At 46.5% G+C, this 19029-nt stretch overlaps 1 protein-coding gene across 1 annotated transcript in view; it reads left to right on the top strand.

Moving 5' to 3' along the window:
- The window catches only part of LRPPRC (leucine rich pentatricopeptide repeat containing), a 210322-nt gene that overhangs the window by 166246 nt on the left and 25047 nt on the right, over nt 1-19029 (top strand). The window contains exons 30-33 of the mRNA XM_068127929.2: nt 3399-3522; nt 3648-3736; nt 7967-8171; nt 8455-8582. Of these exons, the coding sequence (XP_067984030.2) occupies nt 3399-3522; nt 3648-3736; nt 7967-8171; nt 8455-8582 (546 nt within the window). The remainder of the gene's footprint in view (nt 1-3398; nt 3523-3647; nt 3737-7966; nt 8172-8454; nt 8583-19029) is intronic.

Genomic DNA, 19029 nt, shown 5'->3' with positions numbered 1-19029 from the left:
CTCTGATTTCCTGTTTGGCATTGAGGACCTCCATCCATTGTTGAGACAGCAGAAGCAGCATGTCCAGAGTAGAGTGACCTGGTCTGAAACCAAATTGATGATCAGAGATCAAGCCATTGGAGAAGAGGAAAGATTTCATATCCGAAGCAATGATGGGAATGATCCGAAGCAAAGTCATTCCATGACTTTGCTGATAATTGGGAGCAGGCTGATTGGTCTGTAGTTGCAAGGATCTGTTTTTGCACCTTTTTTGTGTAAAGCGGTAATGTTAGCTGATTTCCAGGATGCTGGCAGATGACCTTGAGCAAAAGATAGGGTGAAAAGAACAGAGAGAGGGTGAGATAGAGCGGCAGAGCAGGATTTTAGTACCCGTGGGCTGATGCCGTCTGGTCCAGTTGCAGAATCAGAGTCGAGGTTTGACAAAAACTCCTCCACCTTGTCAGGAGAGAAGGACACAGAGTCCAGGAGCAGTTGGGTTCGACTGGGAAAGGTGGGAACAGAGAGAGATGGGTTTGGGACTAAGGATTTTGAGGCGAACACAGAGTTGAGGCATTCGGCGATGTCAACTGTGTGGCCATTTGAGGTGAGGGAGGGGATGCAGGGGGAACAAACACCAGAAACGGATTTGACCAGACGCCACCAGGATTTGGAGGAAGGAGACAGGTTTGAGAGTTCATTCTTGAGTGAGGAGAGATAGTGCTTCCTGGCACTCCTGAGGGTAGACACACACTTGTTCCGAGCTTGGTGGAAGGAACTGAGATTTCCTTCAGTTGGATTAGCCTTCCAAGAGGCAAAGGCAAGTTGTTTCAGGGCAACTGCCTCACCACAAGATTCAGTGTACCATGGACGGGAGGAAGGGTAAGACAATTGAAGGCGAGATGGGATAAATCTGTGCATGAGAGAGATCAGTTTGCTTTGGAAGAATTCCCAGGAAGAATTGATGTCAGAGGCAGTGGAGATGGGAGACCAATCCAGACGATTGATGGCTGCTTGAAGACCGTCCCAGTCGGCCTGAGTGAAATGCCAGACTCGTCGACGCTGAGGAGGCTCTCTGAGAATGGCCAGAGAGATGTCCACTTTGACAAGCACATGATCAGAAGAACCGATTGGAGCAGAAGAAGAGCAGCAGACATTAGCAGGGAAGTTTGTCATAACCAAGTCTAGAAGAGAAGATACTCCATTGGCTGAGATCCGGGTCGGGAAATTGACAGATTGTGTCAATCCCAGTGAGTCACAGAAGTCCTTTGCTGAGGTGCCATGACTAGTGAGAGAGGAACCCACACCCAACCAGGTGGCATGATGACAGTTGAAGTCACCACATATGAGGAAGAGAGAGTTGGGATGAGTGGATAGAAGTTGGTCCATGTTGTCAGACATTGAAATGTAGATGGAGTCATCACTGTTTGGGGGACGGTACAGAACACATATGAACAAAAGGTGGGAGCGGAGAGGAAGCCATAACCAGAGGTACTCCTGCGGGTGAGGAGGAAAGAGAGCAGTGCAAGGAGAGTGAGGAAGAGAGTTTTTGACAAAGATAGCCACCCCACCACCAGGCCGAGGCTCAGGTCTATCATACCGGAGGAGGGAGTAACCAGGAAGAGATATTAAGGAATCAGAGACATCTTGAAGGAGGAAAGTCTCTGTTAAGCAGATCAAGTCTGGATTGTCAGAAGCAACCTGTATGGAGAGATCAGTCAGGTTTGAGCGAAGGCCCCGGATGTTTGAGGTCCATACCGTTAATGAAGAGAGAGGGGGAGCATCGGGTACAGGACAGGGGAGGGGAGGAGTAGGGTAAGATGAAGGATGAGAGGGGGAGGTAGGGAGAGCAGTTGATAGTGTTTCAGATGTTGCAGAAGAGTTCCAAGAAAGGGAAGGATGAGGAGGATGAAAGGTTTGATGGTGAAGGGATGCGGCACAGTGAGGGGTTGTTTGAGGGGGGGCAGAGGAAAGTAGAAGGTTTGGGGGGGTGGAGGTATGAGATAAAAGGGAGACGAAGTGGGGAGGAGGCAGCTTGGAGGAGGAGGGGGGAGGAGAGAGAATTGGAGAGGAATGGTATGGGGGGAGAATTGAAAGGGAGGGATTGGGGGGGAGTTTTGAAGGGGAGGAGTGAGGGGGGAGTTTAGGAGGGGAGGGGCAAGGGGGGAGTTTTGGAGGGAAGGGGAAAGGGGGGAGATCAGGAGTGGAGGGGCAAGGGGGGGATTAGGAGGGGAGGGGCAAAGGGGAAGTTTAGGAGGGGAAGGGCAAGGGGGGAGTTCAGGAGTGGAGGGGCAAGGGGGGAGTTTAAGAGTGGAGGGGCAAGGGGGAAGTTTCGGAGTGTAGGTGCAAGGGGGGGATTTGGATGGGAGGGGCAAGAGGGGAGTTTAGAAAGTGGATGATTAATGAAAGACGAACATTGATAACAAATTGGGTTTGTTGTGATTTTCAAGTTAGCAATCCGGTTCAGAACGATGGAGGAGGGATGGAATGAATGTGAATTTAGACCATGTAGTGAGGGAGACGTATAAGATATTGAATTTCTTTTTTTTGAAGTGGAATGAGTTGGAGAGGAAATTGAGAAAAGCCTTTTAAATAGGAAGAAAAACAGCGTGTTGTAATATACCACTGAATAAAAAACAGAAGGGGAAAGGTTAAACATATTTAAATAATATTTAAACAGAACTATGAACAATCTTATATGCACAAAAATACCAACGGGGGGAGAGCCGAGAGGGACCACCACGATAGCAAAAGATAGGGCTGTTGGTTTGTCGCTGTTGGTTTGTCGCTGTTGGTTTGTCGCTGTTGTTTTGTCGCTGTTGGTTTGTCGCTGTTGGTATGTCGCTGTTGGTTTGTCCCTGTTGGTTTGTCCCTGTTGGTTTGTCCCTGTTGGTTTGTCCCTGTTGGTTTGTCCCTGTTGGTTTGTCCCTGTTGGTTTGTCCCTGTTAATTTGTCTGTCGTGCTGTTAGGTTTGTGCTATGTGTTGGATTTGAGCCCCCGTTGTGCCGTTGAAATAACGCCCGGTTGATTGACTCGGCCTGTCATCGAATAAAGTCAGCAAAACGAGTACCAGCTTACTGGTAACAGGGCCACTGCATCATCGGCACAGCCGCACGTCCATAAATGATGCAACAACAGAGGAACTTGCCTTTCATACGCAGTTGTTCCTGTTTCCATAATTATTTTCAATGGCATGCCCGGTCCTTGACATGAATGAATGAATGAATGAATGATTTGAATGACATAGCTTTATTCAAGTTCTCCTCACATAGCGGATGATGTTGTCGATGCATTTTAAAATTGCACCAGTTTGCATGTAAATTTCACACTATGTTGATAATGGAGTCTAAATGTTCTCAGTTGTGCCGTAAACCATGCGCAGGCCATAAACATTGTGCTTCGGTTTTGCTTTTTGCTTTCAGGAACTTCAGATGTGCTGCAAATGAATAACCAAGGTCACGTGCTTTCTGCCGACCAGTATTTGCATTTGGCTAAGGCCCAACTATCCATCGGTGCTGTTGAAGAGGCTCAGTCGATCATGGAGCGGTAAGGATGTTGTACATGCTGATCATGTGATTTGGTTGTGGATGAAGTTGTGGACCGTTAATATTGGAGTAAATGTGTTTTGTGATTAATCTGCCACAAACTTTATTTTATATTTGTCCCCACAGAGCAAAAATGCATCATCCGGACATAGCCTTGGATAACACTGCAAACAGTCTTTTAATGACTTCCCTTGTGAAAGCAGGAAAATTTGAAGGTACAGCACAAAACAAGAATCACCTCTTCTGATAACTCCACAGCACTCTTCCCTTGTTCCTGTCATGTGATTCATATTGATGTACAATTTTGCATTAAAATAACAACAACACTTTTGACAAATATCCCTTGCGCCATGCTTATGGTGACACGAGCGATGTAACCTCGTGTTTTTGTGAAATATATATATATATATGTTGGGTTTGTCACGCACTTCTGGGCGACAGTTTACAAAGCCCTGTGTGTGACCAGAGCTTTTGTGATTGTGACGTTGGCTAACCAGACAGGTTGAGAATGTACCCACCTGTCCAGTCCCTCCTAAATGGTTAAACTTAGCCGAATTGCACCTTGAACAGGATTCACACAGAACCAACGGAAACCCTTTAAATCTGTAAACTTCCCAACACAGATTTCTATCAAAGGGAAGCGCAAAGCATTCCTCCCTTTATATATGGGATGGTTTCTCTGTATGAAGGGAAGCGGGAAGCGTCCCTCCCTTTATATATGGGATGGTTTCTCTGTATGAAGGGAAGCACAAAGCATCCCTCCCTTTATATATGGGATGGTTTATCTGTATCAAGGGAAGCGTGAAGCATCCCTCCCTTTATATATGGGATGGTTTCTCTGTATGAAGGGAAGCACAAAGCATCCCTCCCTTTATATATGGGATGGTTTCTCTGCATGAAGGGCAGCACAAAGCATCCCTCCCTTTATATATGGGATGGTTTCTCTGTATGAAGGGAAGCGCCAAAGCATCCCTCCCTTTATTTTTGGGATGGTTTATCTGTATGAAGGGAAGCGTGGAGCATCCCTCCCTTTATATATGGGATGGTTTATCTGTATGCAGGGAAGCGCAAAGCATCCCTCTCTTTATATATGGGATGGTTTCTCTGTATGAAGGGAAGCGCAAAGCATCCCTCCCTTTATTTTTGGGATGGTTTATCTGTATGAAGGGAAGCGTGGAGCATCCCTCCCTTTATATATGGGATGGTTTATCTGTGTGAAGGGAAGCGCAAAGTGTCCCTCCCTTTATTTATGGGATGGTTTGTCTGTATGCAGGGAAGCGCAAAGCATCCCTCTCTTTATATATGGGATGGTTTATCTGTGTGAAGGGAAGCGCAAAGTGTCCCTCCCTTTATATATGGGATGGTTTCTCTGTATCAAGGGAAGTGCGAAGCGTCCCTCCCTTTATATATGGGATGGTTTCTCTGTATGAAGGGAAGCGCGAAGCATCCCTCCCTTTGTATATGGGATGGTTTATCTGTGTGAAGGGAAGCGCAAAGTGTCCCTCCCTTTATATATGGGATGGTTTCTCTGTATCAAGGGAAGTGCGAAGCGTCCCTCCCTTTATATATGGGATGGTTTATCTGTGTGAAGGGAAGCGCAAAGTGTCCCTCCCTTTATATATGGGATGGTTTCTCTGTATCAAGGGAAGTGCGAAGCGTCCCTCCCTTTATATATGGGATGGTTTCTCTGTATGAAGGGAAGCGCGAAGCATCCCTCCCTTTGTATATGGGATGGTTTATCTGTGTGAAGGGAAGCGCAAAGTGTCCCTCCCTTTATATATGGGATGGTTTCTCTGTATCAAGGGAAGTGCGAAGCGTCCCTCCCTTTATATATGGGATGGTTTATCTGTGTGAAGGGAAGCGCAAAGTGTCCCTCTCTTTATGTATGGGATGGTTTATCTGTATGAAGGGAAGCGCGAAGCGTCCCTCCCTTTATATATGGGATGGTTTCTCTGTATGAAGGGAAGCGCAAAGCATTCCTCCCTTTATTTATGGGATGGTTTATCTGTGTGAAGGGAAGCGCAAAGTGTCCCTCTCTTTATGTATGGGATGGTTTATCTGTATGAAGGGAAGCGCGAAGCGTCCCTCCCTTTATATATGGGATGGTTTCTCTGTATGAAGGGAAGCGCAAAGCATTCCTCCCTTTATTTATGGGATGGTTTCTCTGTATGAAGGGAAGCGTGAAGCATCCCTCCCTTTATATATGGGATGGTTTCTCTGTATCAATGGAAGCGCAAAGTGAAAAAGCACAGAAAAGGCCCCTTTTTATGGAATGTGCCATGTGGCACATACTGAATAGTTTGTCATTTGCAGTTTACTACAGGGAGGTTCAGTATCTATACGATGCACTGCTTACAGATGAGCAATCGTATGATATTGAGGGTGATCTTGTAAAAGTTATATTTGATAATGCTGACATCAATGTTAGAACCCTCACAGGTCATGACCTCTAGTTTGTTTTGTTTTACTTGTCTAGTTTGCACATGATCTTGTACAGTTTGTTATGTTTACTCATCTAATTTGCTCATGACCTTGTACAGTTTGTTATGTTTACTCGTCTAGTTTGCACATGACCTTGTACAGTTTGTTATGTTCACTCATGTAGTTTGCACATGACCTTATACAGTTTGTTATGTTTATTTGTCTTGTTTGTACATGACCTTGTACAGTTTGTTATGTTAACTCGTCTTGCTTGCACATGACCTTGTACAGTTTGTTTTGTTCACTCGTCTCGTTTGCACATGACCTTGTACAGTTGGTTTTGTTCACTCGTCTCGTTTGCACATGACCTTGTACAGTTTGTTATATTGACTCGTCTAGTTTGCGCATGACCTTGTACAGTTTATGTTCACTCGTGTTGTTGGCATATGACCTTGTGCAGTTTGTTATGTTTGCTCATCTAGTTTGCAGATGACCTTGTACACTTTGTTTGCTTGTCTAGTTTGCACATGGCCTTATACATTTTGTTATGTTTATTCGTCTCATTTGCACATAACCTTGTATAGTTTATGTTCACTCATCTCGTTTGCACATGACCTTGTACAATTTGTTATGTTCACTCATCTAGTTTGCACATGACCTTGTACAGTTTGTTATGTTTACTCGTCTAATTTGCTCATGACCTTGTACAGTTTGTTATGTTCACTCGTTTCGTTTGTACAGTTTATGTTCATGCGTGTTGTTGGCACATGACCTCATACATTTTGTTGTTTATCCGTCTCGTTTGCACATGACATTTACAGTTTATGTTCACTCTAGTTTGCGCATGACCTTGTACAGTCTATGCTCACTCGTCTAGTTTGCACATGACGTTACACAGTTTGTTTTGTTTACTCGTATAATTTGTACATAACGTTCTACAGTTTGTTATGTTTACTCGTCCAATTTGCTCATGACCTTGTACAGTTTGTTATGTTCACTCGTCTCGTTTGTACAGTTTATGTTCATGCGTGTTGTTGGCACATGACCTCATACATTTTGTTATGTTTATCCGTCTCGTTTGCACATGACATTGTACAGTTTATGTTCACTCATCTTGTTTGCACATAACCTTGTACAGTTTGTTATATTAACTTGTCTAGTTTGCGCATGACCTTCTACAGTTTGTTATGTTCACTAGTCCAGTTTGCGCATGACCTTGTACAGTTTATGTTCGCTCGTCTAGTTTGCACATGACCTTGTAGAGTTTATGTTCACACGTCTCGTTTTCCCATGACCTTGTACAGTTTATATTCACTCGTTTAGTTTGTGCATGACCTTGTACAGTTTGTTTTGTTCACACGTCTTGTTTGCACATGACCTTGTACAGTTTATGTTAACTCTAGTTTGCACATGACCTTGCACAGTTTGTTATGTTCACTCGCCTAGTTTGCGCATGACCTTGTACAGTTTATGTTCGCTCGTCTAGTTTGCACATGACCTTGTGGAGTTTATGTTCACACGTCTCGTTTGCCCATGACCTTGTACAGTTTATATTCACTCGTTTAGTTTGTGCATGACCGTGTACAGTTTGTTATGTTTCCTTGTCCATTTTGCACATTACCTTGTACAGTTTGTCTTCGCTCGTGTAGTTTGCGCATTACCTTGTACAGTTTGTTTTGTTCACACGTCTCGTTTGCACATGACCTTGTACAGTTTATGTTCACTCTAGTTTGCACATGACCTTGTACAGTTTGTTATGCTCACTCGTCTGGTTTGCGCACGACCTTGTACAGTTTATTTTCACTCATGTTGTTGGCACATGACCTTGTACAGTTTGTTATGTTTGCTCGGCAGTATTTGATTTACAATGTGGTTTATCATGATGAGTATACTTTAGATAATGTGTGCTGAACATTCCTCATTCCTTCAATAATGCATCTGTTGTTCCTTTCTTCCCGCGTTATCAATTTATCTTCACTAACACATTATTTTGAAACCACTAAAACCATCATCGGTGTGCACAGAGACTGTTGAGCTGTTCAAATTCATGAGGAAGGAAGGACAATTCCCAAATGATTTTGCATTGCGGCCATGGTTGAAGGCCCTGGCTCGTGCCGGCCACCTTGAAGGTGTGGACCTCTTTTGTAAAGAACATGCAGCTCTGAACATGCCATCACGGATCCCTCCACATTTTTTGGTGCAGTGCCAAATCTTGGCCCTGATCACTCGGTGAGTTTGATGTTTCTTTAAGGTGTGGTGCCTTTGGTGCACGTGAACGTGCACCTTTTTAGGTAGGTTTGAGCATCTCAAGGTGGATCTTGTCATTTATTTCACGGCGTGTATCAAGCATACGATGTAATTTATTTTCTATTTTTGTTATTTATTTATTTTTTTCCCTGCAAAAGGTATTCTGTTGTAATTTCTTATTTTAAACAGGAAAATATCTCCAAGACTTTTCACACAAAGTTTGTCATCGTGTTGCATTTTAAAACTTTTGTGTCGCTGTTCTCAGAGATCAGTTGCAACAAGCGGTTGAAGTGGTGGAAGGAATGAGAGAGCAGCAGGCGGATGGGCACTGCCCACTTTACGCAGTGTTGAAGGTTTTGAAAGAGGATGGCAAGGATGAAGCTTTCGATAAATGTAAGTCGACTGCTTTCTTGATTTAAAATCACTATTTGTGTCATTACGTATGATATTGTTACGGAGCCGGGTGACCGGGTTCCACCACAAGAGGACTTTTTGGGCTCCTCCCGAACTACCAGTCCTGAGGACACCTGCTGCGGATAACTTTGTGGTCCAGTGAGTTGCAAATCAACCTCGAATGCCAATTAGACAACCAAATCTCCCAGGGTCCACCGTCTGACGCCGTTTACCTGGCCTACCTAACCGGAGATCGTGCCTTCGGTTCCTACTCGGCTTATCTTATTTAATCAGGTGCAGCCTGATTTTGAACTGCCGAGTACATACCCGATAATGTTTATTGAGCCAATTGGTTGGGGAAGAACGTCCCGAACTGCCACTATTACACCTTAGCCGAGTCAATAGGAAAAGAGCTGAAATGGGCATGTTGGAATCAACAGCTCACCAATGTTTTTGCAAGAAGTATTTACAATGACGATACAGAGTAACTAATCGACAATGATTATAAGAAAAGCGCAATTATCCAATTACAATCACCCCATAAACTTAATCTCCTTATCACTTAAACCCTTCTGCAATCTTACTAATTACCGAACACATATGACAGTTCTAGCAGAATCACACGCTGAGAAAGGTAGAGAAGAAGAAATAGAAGAGGGGGAGAGTCGGATCAGGGCTGCGTTGGGATCCTTCACTCGCTTGGCTATGGTCGACGGATGGGTACTGATTCTGATTTAGATAGGAAGGGGTGGGGTAGTCAGTATGATAGTGTAGTTAGCGCAGGTGGATGCTACATGGTTTGTAGAGGAAACTGTGAGGTGCGAACGATACACCTGCCCTGAAAAGGAACGAGGCGGAATTGTTGACCACTATTATTGGTCGTGCATTAACAGAGACGAGCTAGAGATTTATGCGACAGCAAGAGAAAGGAATATGTACATCGTTGTGCAGCCTTATCTATCACCAAAGTCCTTGGCCTGGCCTGCGTGCTTCTCACCTTGGATATGTCTGCATAAACAAAAGAACCAAATTTAATCTGTCTTATTGCATCTGGAAGGAGGAGAACCTGAATTAAGTACGATCTACTTGTGCAATGGTAGCAGCCTTGCACCGTGAATGTGGGTTGTGAAACATGATGGTGGTGGTGGACGAGGATTCACATATACCCTGTGTTCCCATTAAACCAAGGATTGGGGGCTATCTAAATTCCAATACTAACGAGATAACTGTCTCGGGAACCGACGTGCATGGATGTGCATTCTTCTGGGGGGAGGGAGAGGGTGCGGTTCACAGACGTGTAACAATATTTTGCATCGTTTCTAAATTTGAGGTGTTGATATGTTTAAAGGTACGACTGCATCATGGGAGTATAAAATGTGTTCAAAAATGCATTTAAAAAAAATCTTGTGTGTCTGTGTGTCTGTCTGTGTGTGTCTGTATATGCGTGCGTGTGTCTGTATATGTGTGTGTGTGTGTGTCTGTGTGTGCGTGTGTCGCCGTGTCGGTCTTCACTTTATAGGAAAGAAGAGGCAAATTGAAGCAACAGTAGTTTAATAAGAATCAATCGAACACAATTGTGGAGCGTGACCGAAATGCAGAGCCTTATCACGTAAAGCAGTGCAAGTCCGAGCCACAATAAAGAAACTCAGCAAAGGCGTGTCTTATATACTGCCAAAGCAAGATAGCAATCTCCGCTAATTCTGCATATTCTATCTCCGAGGGCCTTTCACTCACTCACCGCAGGCAGGTTGGTGGTCTTTCTGTCTTCTACCGACTCCTCTCCGGCCTTGCTCCTCCAGCTCTCTCTGGGCTCTGTCTCGCAAATATTCCTACAGGTCGCACAATATCTGCCTGCAACCCTCTTATGGTTAAACTGCCAAAATCAAGACTCTCTGCTCACCTTCACTCCTTCATACCTCTTTTCTCCCGCCTCTGCAACAAACTCCCACACTCCCTTCAATCCCACTCCTCCCTCCAGGTCTTTAAAACAGCTGTTCCCCACCATCTCTTATCTTCCCCCATCCAAAACCTTGATCTTTTCTACCCCCACTAATTCACTCCAGATCCACCTTGTTTGAAATTCCAACTTCTTTCCTGGAAGTCCTGGCAGTGTCCATATGTTTTATACCTCTCCCACCCCCCACTCCCATGCCTCCCCCCCCAAAGCCCTCTCCCTCCCACAAATCTCTCGATGTCTCCATGTCTCTCGGTCCCTGCTCCCAAATGTTGTGTTTGTGTCCTTCCCCCTCTCGCCCCATCTTGTCTACCGCTCCCGATGTTATATGTTCTATGTGTCGGTTTGTCTTTCTGTGTGATTAATGTTTGCTCTTTCACGAGCCTCTATCTTGTATACAAAAAAAAAAAAAAAAACCCAAGCAATTTTCAAAGGAATAGAGGGGGAAAGTTGACCAGTGGCCCCAACCCTTGTCCTATCCTTTTGGAGTGCTGTGCCAGGGAAAAGTGTAGGAGAAGACGCACATACTGATATTGCAACATTCTTTAAGTTCTTATCTCCCCTTGGCAGATGTTTACCAGGCCCTGGCTCTTACAAGGACAGGGATTGTGAAAGTTACCTCCAAGGGCAGCTTGACCAAAGCATGAACTTTGCAAATGTAACCATCAGTATTTTCTGAAGCATAAAGTATAAATGAATTTAGCTGTTAAAGCAAACATTAATTGGACGAGTCAAGAAAAGCACAATTAAATGCATGATCCCCACATACACATATACATATCAGGTGACCTGAGTCACATGGTTTATGAGGCGTTTAAAGCCTTATCCCCCACATGTCCTCCCTTTTGTCTCTACAAGACAACGTATCGAAAGAGACAATGTGCGAACTAAATACCCAGCAGGTCGGGGCCCTCCCGTGGCATGCCTTGCGCTCAATGCGCTGAGCATACTCTGGGAGGGTTACCGACCCCTGCTTCTACGGCTGTCCAACATCCAACGCATATTGTCAACCGTAATTCGCGGCGAAGACGCCTGGTTCTGAGGTGGCTGATGCCCGGTCGGGTGCCGAGTCCACACTTCCTCCAACGTAGGTGCAACCCAGTTGCCGGCCTGTCGGTGGGCACTCCTTATGCATGCACGGTCCTCACAAATCAAGGCAAACAATCGACGTCCAATGCCATCAAGCCTCGCACATGTGATTGTTCTGCGGTGGAGAGGGTGGCATATCCATTATCACAAAACTCCTTCCCCTCATTGTCTGAATCAGTGTCCGTATCCGTGGTGTCGGGTGCCTTGCACTGAGGGGGTAACCCGAAAATGTTTGTTACAAATGGTGGTACTCCCGGACATTTGTTCGTCATTTCGTCCTCGCTGCTTGTATAACAGCTCTTAAAGGAACCTTTACGACTAAATTCAAAGGAATCCCAGTCAGGATTGGCATGGTCATTGGTGCCATGCCAGGAGTCGTAGATCCCCAAAGCCATATCCTCCCGCCATGAGTCATCCAGGTTGTTGACCCAGTCGTGGGTGTTCGAATCTTGCCACGAGATGACAGAATTGGCCGGTTCGCCGAAGGCCTTTGGGTCCTTTCCATGTAGCGAGAAGACCATCTCGGTGGCGGCGGGTGGTATGGTCCATCCTGTGAAACATTTCCTCACACAAACCATGATCAAGGCCTTCATTATTACCAGGGTGAGTACGATTCCTACGATTATGGCCAGGCCTGTCAGTAGCCATTTTACGATAGTTCCCGCCAATCCCTGGAACCAGGCTGCTATCCCGGACCATACACTATTGGCCTCTTCCCTTCCCCTCCGGTTATCCGTTAGATCCTGGGTGGCGGCCTTAAGCCGGGTGATTGAGGCATCTATCCCTTCTGACTGATCTGGGATGTAGGTGCAACATTTTCCATCAATTACCCCGCATACTCCTCCCTTTTCTGCCAATAACATATCTAGAGCTACGCGATTCTGCATCACCATGGTCCGCATGTGTACTAATTCATCTTCCATTTTTAGTTCCGCAATTCGGGTTTCGTTTCTGATTCATTCCATCACTAATGCTAGGCTGTCTATTCGCAAACTATTCATAGATACTCCTGCCTGGGGCCAAAATGCTCCAACCAGAACCTGCCACCAACGTCCATCCAATCTTACTGTCCCATCTGGGTTCCAATGGGAGAGGGCCCGTTTTCCCCTCCTGTGGGTATACCCTGTTTCGTTAAAATGGTCTACCAAGTTTACCTTGGGAAAGATGGACCCTAGATAACAAGTCCCTCCCAAATTTTCAGGCAGGTATGGGTATGCTTTGTTACCACAGATAAACATTACTCCATGGGGTGCTATAAGGGCCGAGGCCATACATTTACTAATTTTGGGAAGGGTGGAGTTTGGTGCTCCCCAAGACACCGTTAGGCTCGTTACATTATGCTGGGCCTGGTCATTCACCGTTATTCTAAGGGTTCCTCCCTTTTGTTGCTCTTTCGTGCCGGATGGCAGGTCATCAGATGGCAGGGTGTGGGTGCATACCGAGGTTCCCATCTGGACATGTCCTTTTCCTACGAGGCATAACCGACCCTTTTGCTCCATCACCCAGACCGGTTCTGGTCGTTTGTCTAACAGGGCCTGACTAATAGGTGGGGTATATTGGAAACCACGGGAACACACCGCTGGGTGTCTTGGGCCTGCCAGCTCCAAGGTTGTGGTCAGACATGTGTGTCTGACAAGTGTGTGTCCCGAAACAAGTGTGTGTCCACCCTCAGGAGAGCCAGGAAACAATATCTCTCCGTTCTCAGGACCGAACTCTCTTATCTGTCTCCCTCTTCCAAATCCTGGTGGCGTCTGGTCAAATCTGTTTCTGGTGTTTGTTCCCCCTCCATCCCCTCCCTCACCTCAAATGGCCACATGGCTGACTCCGCACGTGAAAAAGCTGAATGCCTCAACTCTGTGTTTGCCTCTAAATCTTGTGTCCCAAACCCATCCCTCTCTGTACCCACCGTACCCAGTCGTACCCAGCTGCTCCTGGACTCTGTGTCCTTTCCTCCTGACAAGGTGGAAAAGTTTCTGTCAACCCTCGACTCTGATTCTGCAACTGGACCTGACGGCATCAGCCCACGGGTCCTAAAATCATGTTCTTCCGCTCTTTCACTCCCTCTCTCTGTTCTCTTCACCCTCTCTTTTGCTCAAGGTCATCTTCCATCTGCTTGGAAATCTGCCAACATCACCGCTTTGCACAAAAAAGGTGCAAAAACAGATCCCAGCAACTACAGACCAATCAGCCTTCTCCCATTTATCAGCAAAGTCATGGAATCCATCATTGCTTCAGCTATGAAATCTTTCCTCTTCTCCAATGGCTTGATCTCTGATCATCAATTTGGTTTCAGACCTGGACACTCCACTCTGGACATGCTGCTTCTGCTTTCTCAACAATGAATGGAGGTCCTCAATGCCAAACAGGAAATTAGAGCAGTCTCCCTTGACATATCACGTGCCTTCGATACGGTCTGGCACCCCACTCTGCTCACCAAACTCTCCTCTTTTGGTATCCATGGAAATCTCCACGCATGGCTGGCGGACTTCCTCTCTAGTCGTAGTCAACGTGTGGCCCTGAATGGGTTTCTCTCATCTCCTCTTCCTGTTCAGGCTGGAGTTCCCCAAGGCAGTGTTCTGGGCCCTGTGCTTTTTCTGGTCTTCATCAATGATCTCTCTGACTCTCTTGAAAATCCTCTCTATCTCTTTGCTGACGACTCTACTCTCTGTCGCTCCATTCTTCATCCCTCAGATCGGCAGTCTGCAGCCTCCTCACTCTCTGCAGACCTTGACAAAATCACAGACTGGGCAAACAAGTGGAACATGTCTTTCAATCCTGACAAATCTCACACTCTTACGATGTCTCTCCGAAAAGACCGACTGGACAACCCTCCCATCCACTTTCTGAATAATCCTCTCCAAGAAGTTCTGTCACTCAAGCTTTTGGGTCTCACTATCTGCCATGATCTTTCCTGGGAAAACCACATTTCAAATCTGGCCTCCAAAGCTAGTCGCCGACTGGGCATCCTCCGTCGTGCGAAGTCCTTCCTTGGCACACCTGAGCTCCTCACCTCATACAAGGCTTTCATCCACAGCTCAATGGAATACTGCTCTCCCCTCTGGGCTGGTGCTCCTGCCTCACACCTAGCTCGCCTTCACGCTGTTGAAACCAAAGCATTCAGAATCATTGGAATCTCCCGCGATGAAGCTAACTCCGAGGGCCTCTCACTCACTCACCGCAGGCAGGTTGGTGGTCTTTCTGTCTTCTACCGACTCCTCTCTGGCCTTGCCCCCCCCCCCCCCCCCAGCTCTCTCTGGGCTCTGTCCCGCAAATATTCCTACAGGTCGCACAAGATCTGCCTGCAACCCTCTTATGGTTAAACTGCCAAAATCAAGACTCTCTGCTCACCTTCACTCCTTCATTCCTCTTTTCTCCTGCCTCTGGAACAAACTCCCTCACTCTCTTCAATCCCACTCCACCCTCCAAGTCTTTAAAACAGCTGTTCACCACCATCTCTTATCTTCCCCCATCCAAAACCTTGATCTTTTCTACCCCCGCTAATTTCACCCCAATTCCACTTTTTTTAAATACCAACTTCTGTCCAGGAAGTCCTTGGTGTCCTTGTGTTTTATACTTCTCCCTCCCCCCCCCCCCCCCTTCCCATGCCTCCTCTCCCCGGGCCCTCTCCCTTCCACACATCTCCCTGCTCTCGGATGTTGTGTTTGTGTGCTTCCCCTTCTCTCCCCATCTTGTCTTCCACTCCCTCTTTTTGGGTATTTTGTTTGTCTGGTTGATTTGTTTGTGAAGTAAATGTTAGCTCTTTCACGAGCCTCGATTCAGCATACAAAAAATAAATAAATAAAAAAGACATGGAGTTCGTAAGGGTCCCGAGCACATATCTCGTAGGGACAGGGGCAATACTATCATATATATTGCTGTAGTGCTAGTATGGGGGAAATGCATACACATCCAACAGCACGACCGGTTCTGTACCTTGGCCATCTCGCGGGTGACTTTCCAATACGTGTTTCCCTCTGCCTTCTTCCTTACTTCCTTGATAGGTGGGGGGTTGAAAATGTAAGAGGCGCAGGGGGGCCAGGTTTGTTTGGTATTAGCCTGGCGAAAGGGCCATACTTCACATTGGAGTATCAAAGAGGTGTTTTGGCCTACGAGGGCGTAGGTAAGTAGGGTAATGTTCTTGGGGCCTGTGCCCCATCGGTATCCTGCGGAGGCATACTTTTGTATGCCCTTGGTATATTTCCCGTTCTTCACTATCCTATACTTAGACAGGACTGTGCGTTGCTTCATTCATACCCGTTCCCTTCCAGCCAAAAAGGACTGACTGTACTTGTTTTTTCAGGCCTGGCCAGAGTCCCTCTACCAGGTAATTATTTACCAAGGGTGGGGGTAAATCGGTTATGCGAACCTGCACTCGCCCTCCCCATCGGGCTATGGCCTTTTCTACTCTCTCCCGAAAATCTCCAACCGATTCCCCAGTTTTTTGTTTTAGGGCGCCAATCCTTTGCCAATCCGGTCCTCCTGCTGGGACTAGCACGTTACCAATACTGGTCAGGAGCAGGTTTTTTAGTATGATCCAATCTGGTCCGGCCATGGGGTTCGCTCACGCCGCGGAATCGTCAGCTGGCCATAACGAGAGGCTTTTGGCCTTTTCCCATACTTTCGGTGGCAGCACGGACGCTCCCAAATGGCAAATATCTCGCCAGTCCAAGTCCCCATCGGTTATCCAATGACGGAGTAGCGCTACCACGTCAGAGGGTTTGTCAATCAACATGTCCTTGACCCTATTTTGCATGGCCGTTAGGTCAGATTCTTTCCATGGCACCCGGGCCATTACTGGACCTTGTGCATTGGTTCCTACGCATCGCATGGGAAACGCCCCCTTTGTTTCAGCCCTGCTTACGGCCTGATGTTCCGCTAGTGAGGGGTATAATTTCCAAACTGGGCCTATCGGGGGCGGAAAGCCCGGCGTATCCGTGCCGCTATCTCCCTCATCCTCTACCTGGAGAGCCGATGGTTTTCAGGGCCCTTGGGTCCTCGGGTGACGCCCGCTCATTCCCCCTGTGGCGCCCTGGTGTCGGGATGCGCGTGCCTTTGATCCTGGGACTGGACAAAGGCCTTGGGAGGGGTGGGGATCTGGATCTTCGCCTCCCTCATCCTGCTCTTCCTCTTCGGAGTTCATCCGAGTTACCATCAACTTCTGACTTGATTGTGCCATAAGCGCCTTCATCTGTCTGTCCTGCTTCTTCCGACCCTGTTTTCGCTCATCCTGGTATTTTCCCAGCTCCCCTCGCAAACTTGCTTGCTTAGAGGCTGCCTGTCGCTGCAAGGCTTCTTCCTTCCACCACCCATACACCTTCCATGAGTCCAGTGGAAGTCTCTTCTTTTTCTTATCCAAGGCGTCTAACGCCCCATATAGCGCTTCTAACTTTAACATTGCAAATGACCCTTCTTCCGGCCAAGGATTACTCAGATCCTTGGTCAATTCAGCCCATGCTTTCCCCGGTTGCACGGCAGCATATCCATGCTCCCTTTTCATATAATACGCCGGGGTATTCTTCAGTGGTTCTCCCTCTTTTACGAGTTTATTTCCCATCTTCCTTTCTTCGGCTGATCCCTCCCGAGTAGTTCTTGGATCAGGATGCCACCCTGTCCTCACTACCCCCTTTCTTCCAGAAATTTATTACCCCTTACCCTCGGGCGCCCTCTCTTGCTTGATTCGTTAACCCACTGGTGCTTCGCTTAAATTTGGTTCGGGACACACGCTCAGGCACAATCGACAGAGGTACGCCACATCCAAGCGAGGGGAAGAGGCTTTCTCAATTTAGGTGTGCAAATATGCTTAACTCAGCCAATTGTTGCTGGCGCCAGCCTCCCCTTCCCGACCCGAGGAGCCCTCCTCGGACCTGTGGCTGGATGTATCCCACTCCTGACACCAGGTGGCGGTCTTCACTTTATAGGAAAGAAGAGGCAAGTTGAAGCAACAGTAGTTTAATAAGAATCAATCAAACACAATTGTGGAGCGTGACCGAAATGCAGAGCCTTATCACGTAAAGCAGTGCAAGTCCGAGCCACACTAAAGAAACTCAGCAAAGGCGTGTCTTATATACTGCCAAAGCAAGATAGCAATCTCCGCTAATTCTGCAAACGAAGCAATTTTCAGAGGAATAGAGGGCCAAAGTTGACCAGTGGCCCCAACCCTTGTCCTATCCTTTTGGAGTGCTGTGCCAGGGAAAAGTGGAGGAGAAGACTCACATACTGTTATTGCAACATTCTTTAAGTTCTTATCTCCCCATTGGCAGATGTTTACCAGGCCCTGGCTCTTACAAGGACAGGGATTGTGATAGTTATCTCCAAGGGCAGCTTGACCAAAGCATGAACTTTGCAAATGTAACCATCAGTATTTTCTGAAGCATATAGCATAAATGAATTTAGCTGTTAAAGCAAACATTAATTGGACAAGTCAAGAAAAGCACAATTAAATGCATGATCCCCACATACACATATACATATCAGGTGACCTGAGTCACATGGTGTATGAGGTGTTTAAAGCCTTATCCGCCACACGTGTGTCTGTATATATGTGTCTGTATATGCATGTGTCTGTATATGCGTGTGTCTGTATATGCGTGTGTCTGTATATGTGTGTCTGTATATGCGTGTGTCTGTATATGCGTGTGTCTGTATGTGTGTGTGTGTGTGTGTGTGTGTCTGTATGTGCGTGTGTCTGTATGTGCGTGTGTCTGTATGTGCGTGTGTCTGTATGTGTGTGTGTCTGTATGTGCGTGTGTGTATGTGCGTCTGTCTGTATGTGCGTCTGTCTGTATGTGTGTCTGTCGGTATATATGCGTCTGTCGGTATATATGCGTCTGTCTATCTATATGCGTCTGTCTGTATATGTGTCTGTCTGTATATGTGTCTGTCTGTATATGCGTGTGTCTGTATATGCGTGTGTCTGTATATGCGTGTGTCTGTATATGCGTGTGTCTGTATATGCGTGTGTCTGTATATGCGTGTGTGTCTATATGCGTGTGTCTATATGCGTGTGTCTGTATATGCGTGTGTCTGTATATGCGTGTGTCTGTATATGCGTGTCTGTATATGCATGTGTCTGTATATGCGTGTGTCTGTATATGCGTGTGTCTGTATATGCGTGTGTCTGTATATGCGTGTGTCGGTATATGCGTGTGTCTGTATATGCGTGTGTCTGTATATGCGTGTGTCTGTATATGCGTGTGTCTGTATATGCGTGTGTCTGTATATGCGTGTGTCTGTATATGCGTGTGTCTGTATATGCGTGTGACTGTATATGCGTGTGTCTGTATATGCGTGTGTCTGTATATGCGTGTGTCTGTATATGCGTGTGTCTGTATATGCGTGTGTCTGTATATGCGTGTGTCTGTATATGCGTGTGTCTGTATATGCGTGTGTCTGTATATGCGTGTG

This window comes from Myxine glutinosa, chromosome 9 (assembly GCF_964187855.1).
Source record: "Myxine glutinosa chromosome 9, kmMyxGlut1.1, whole genome shotgun sequence".
NCBI lineage: Eukaryota > Metazoa > Chordata > Myxini > Myxiniformes > Myxinidae > Myxine > Myxine glutinosa.
The sequence above is the reverse complement of the archived record's forward strand: the minus strand, read 5'-3'. Positions and strand labels throughout refer to the sequence as shown.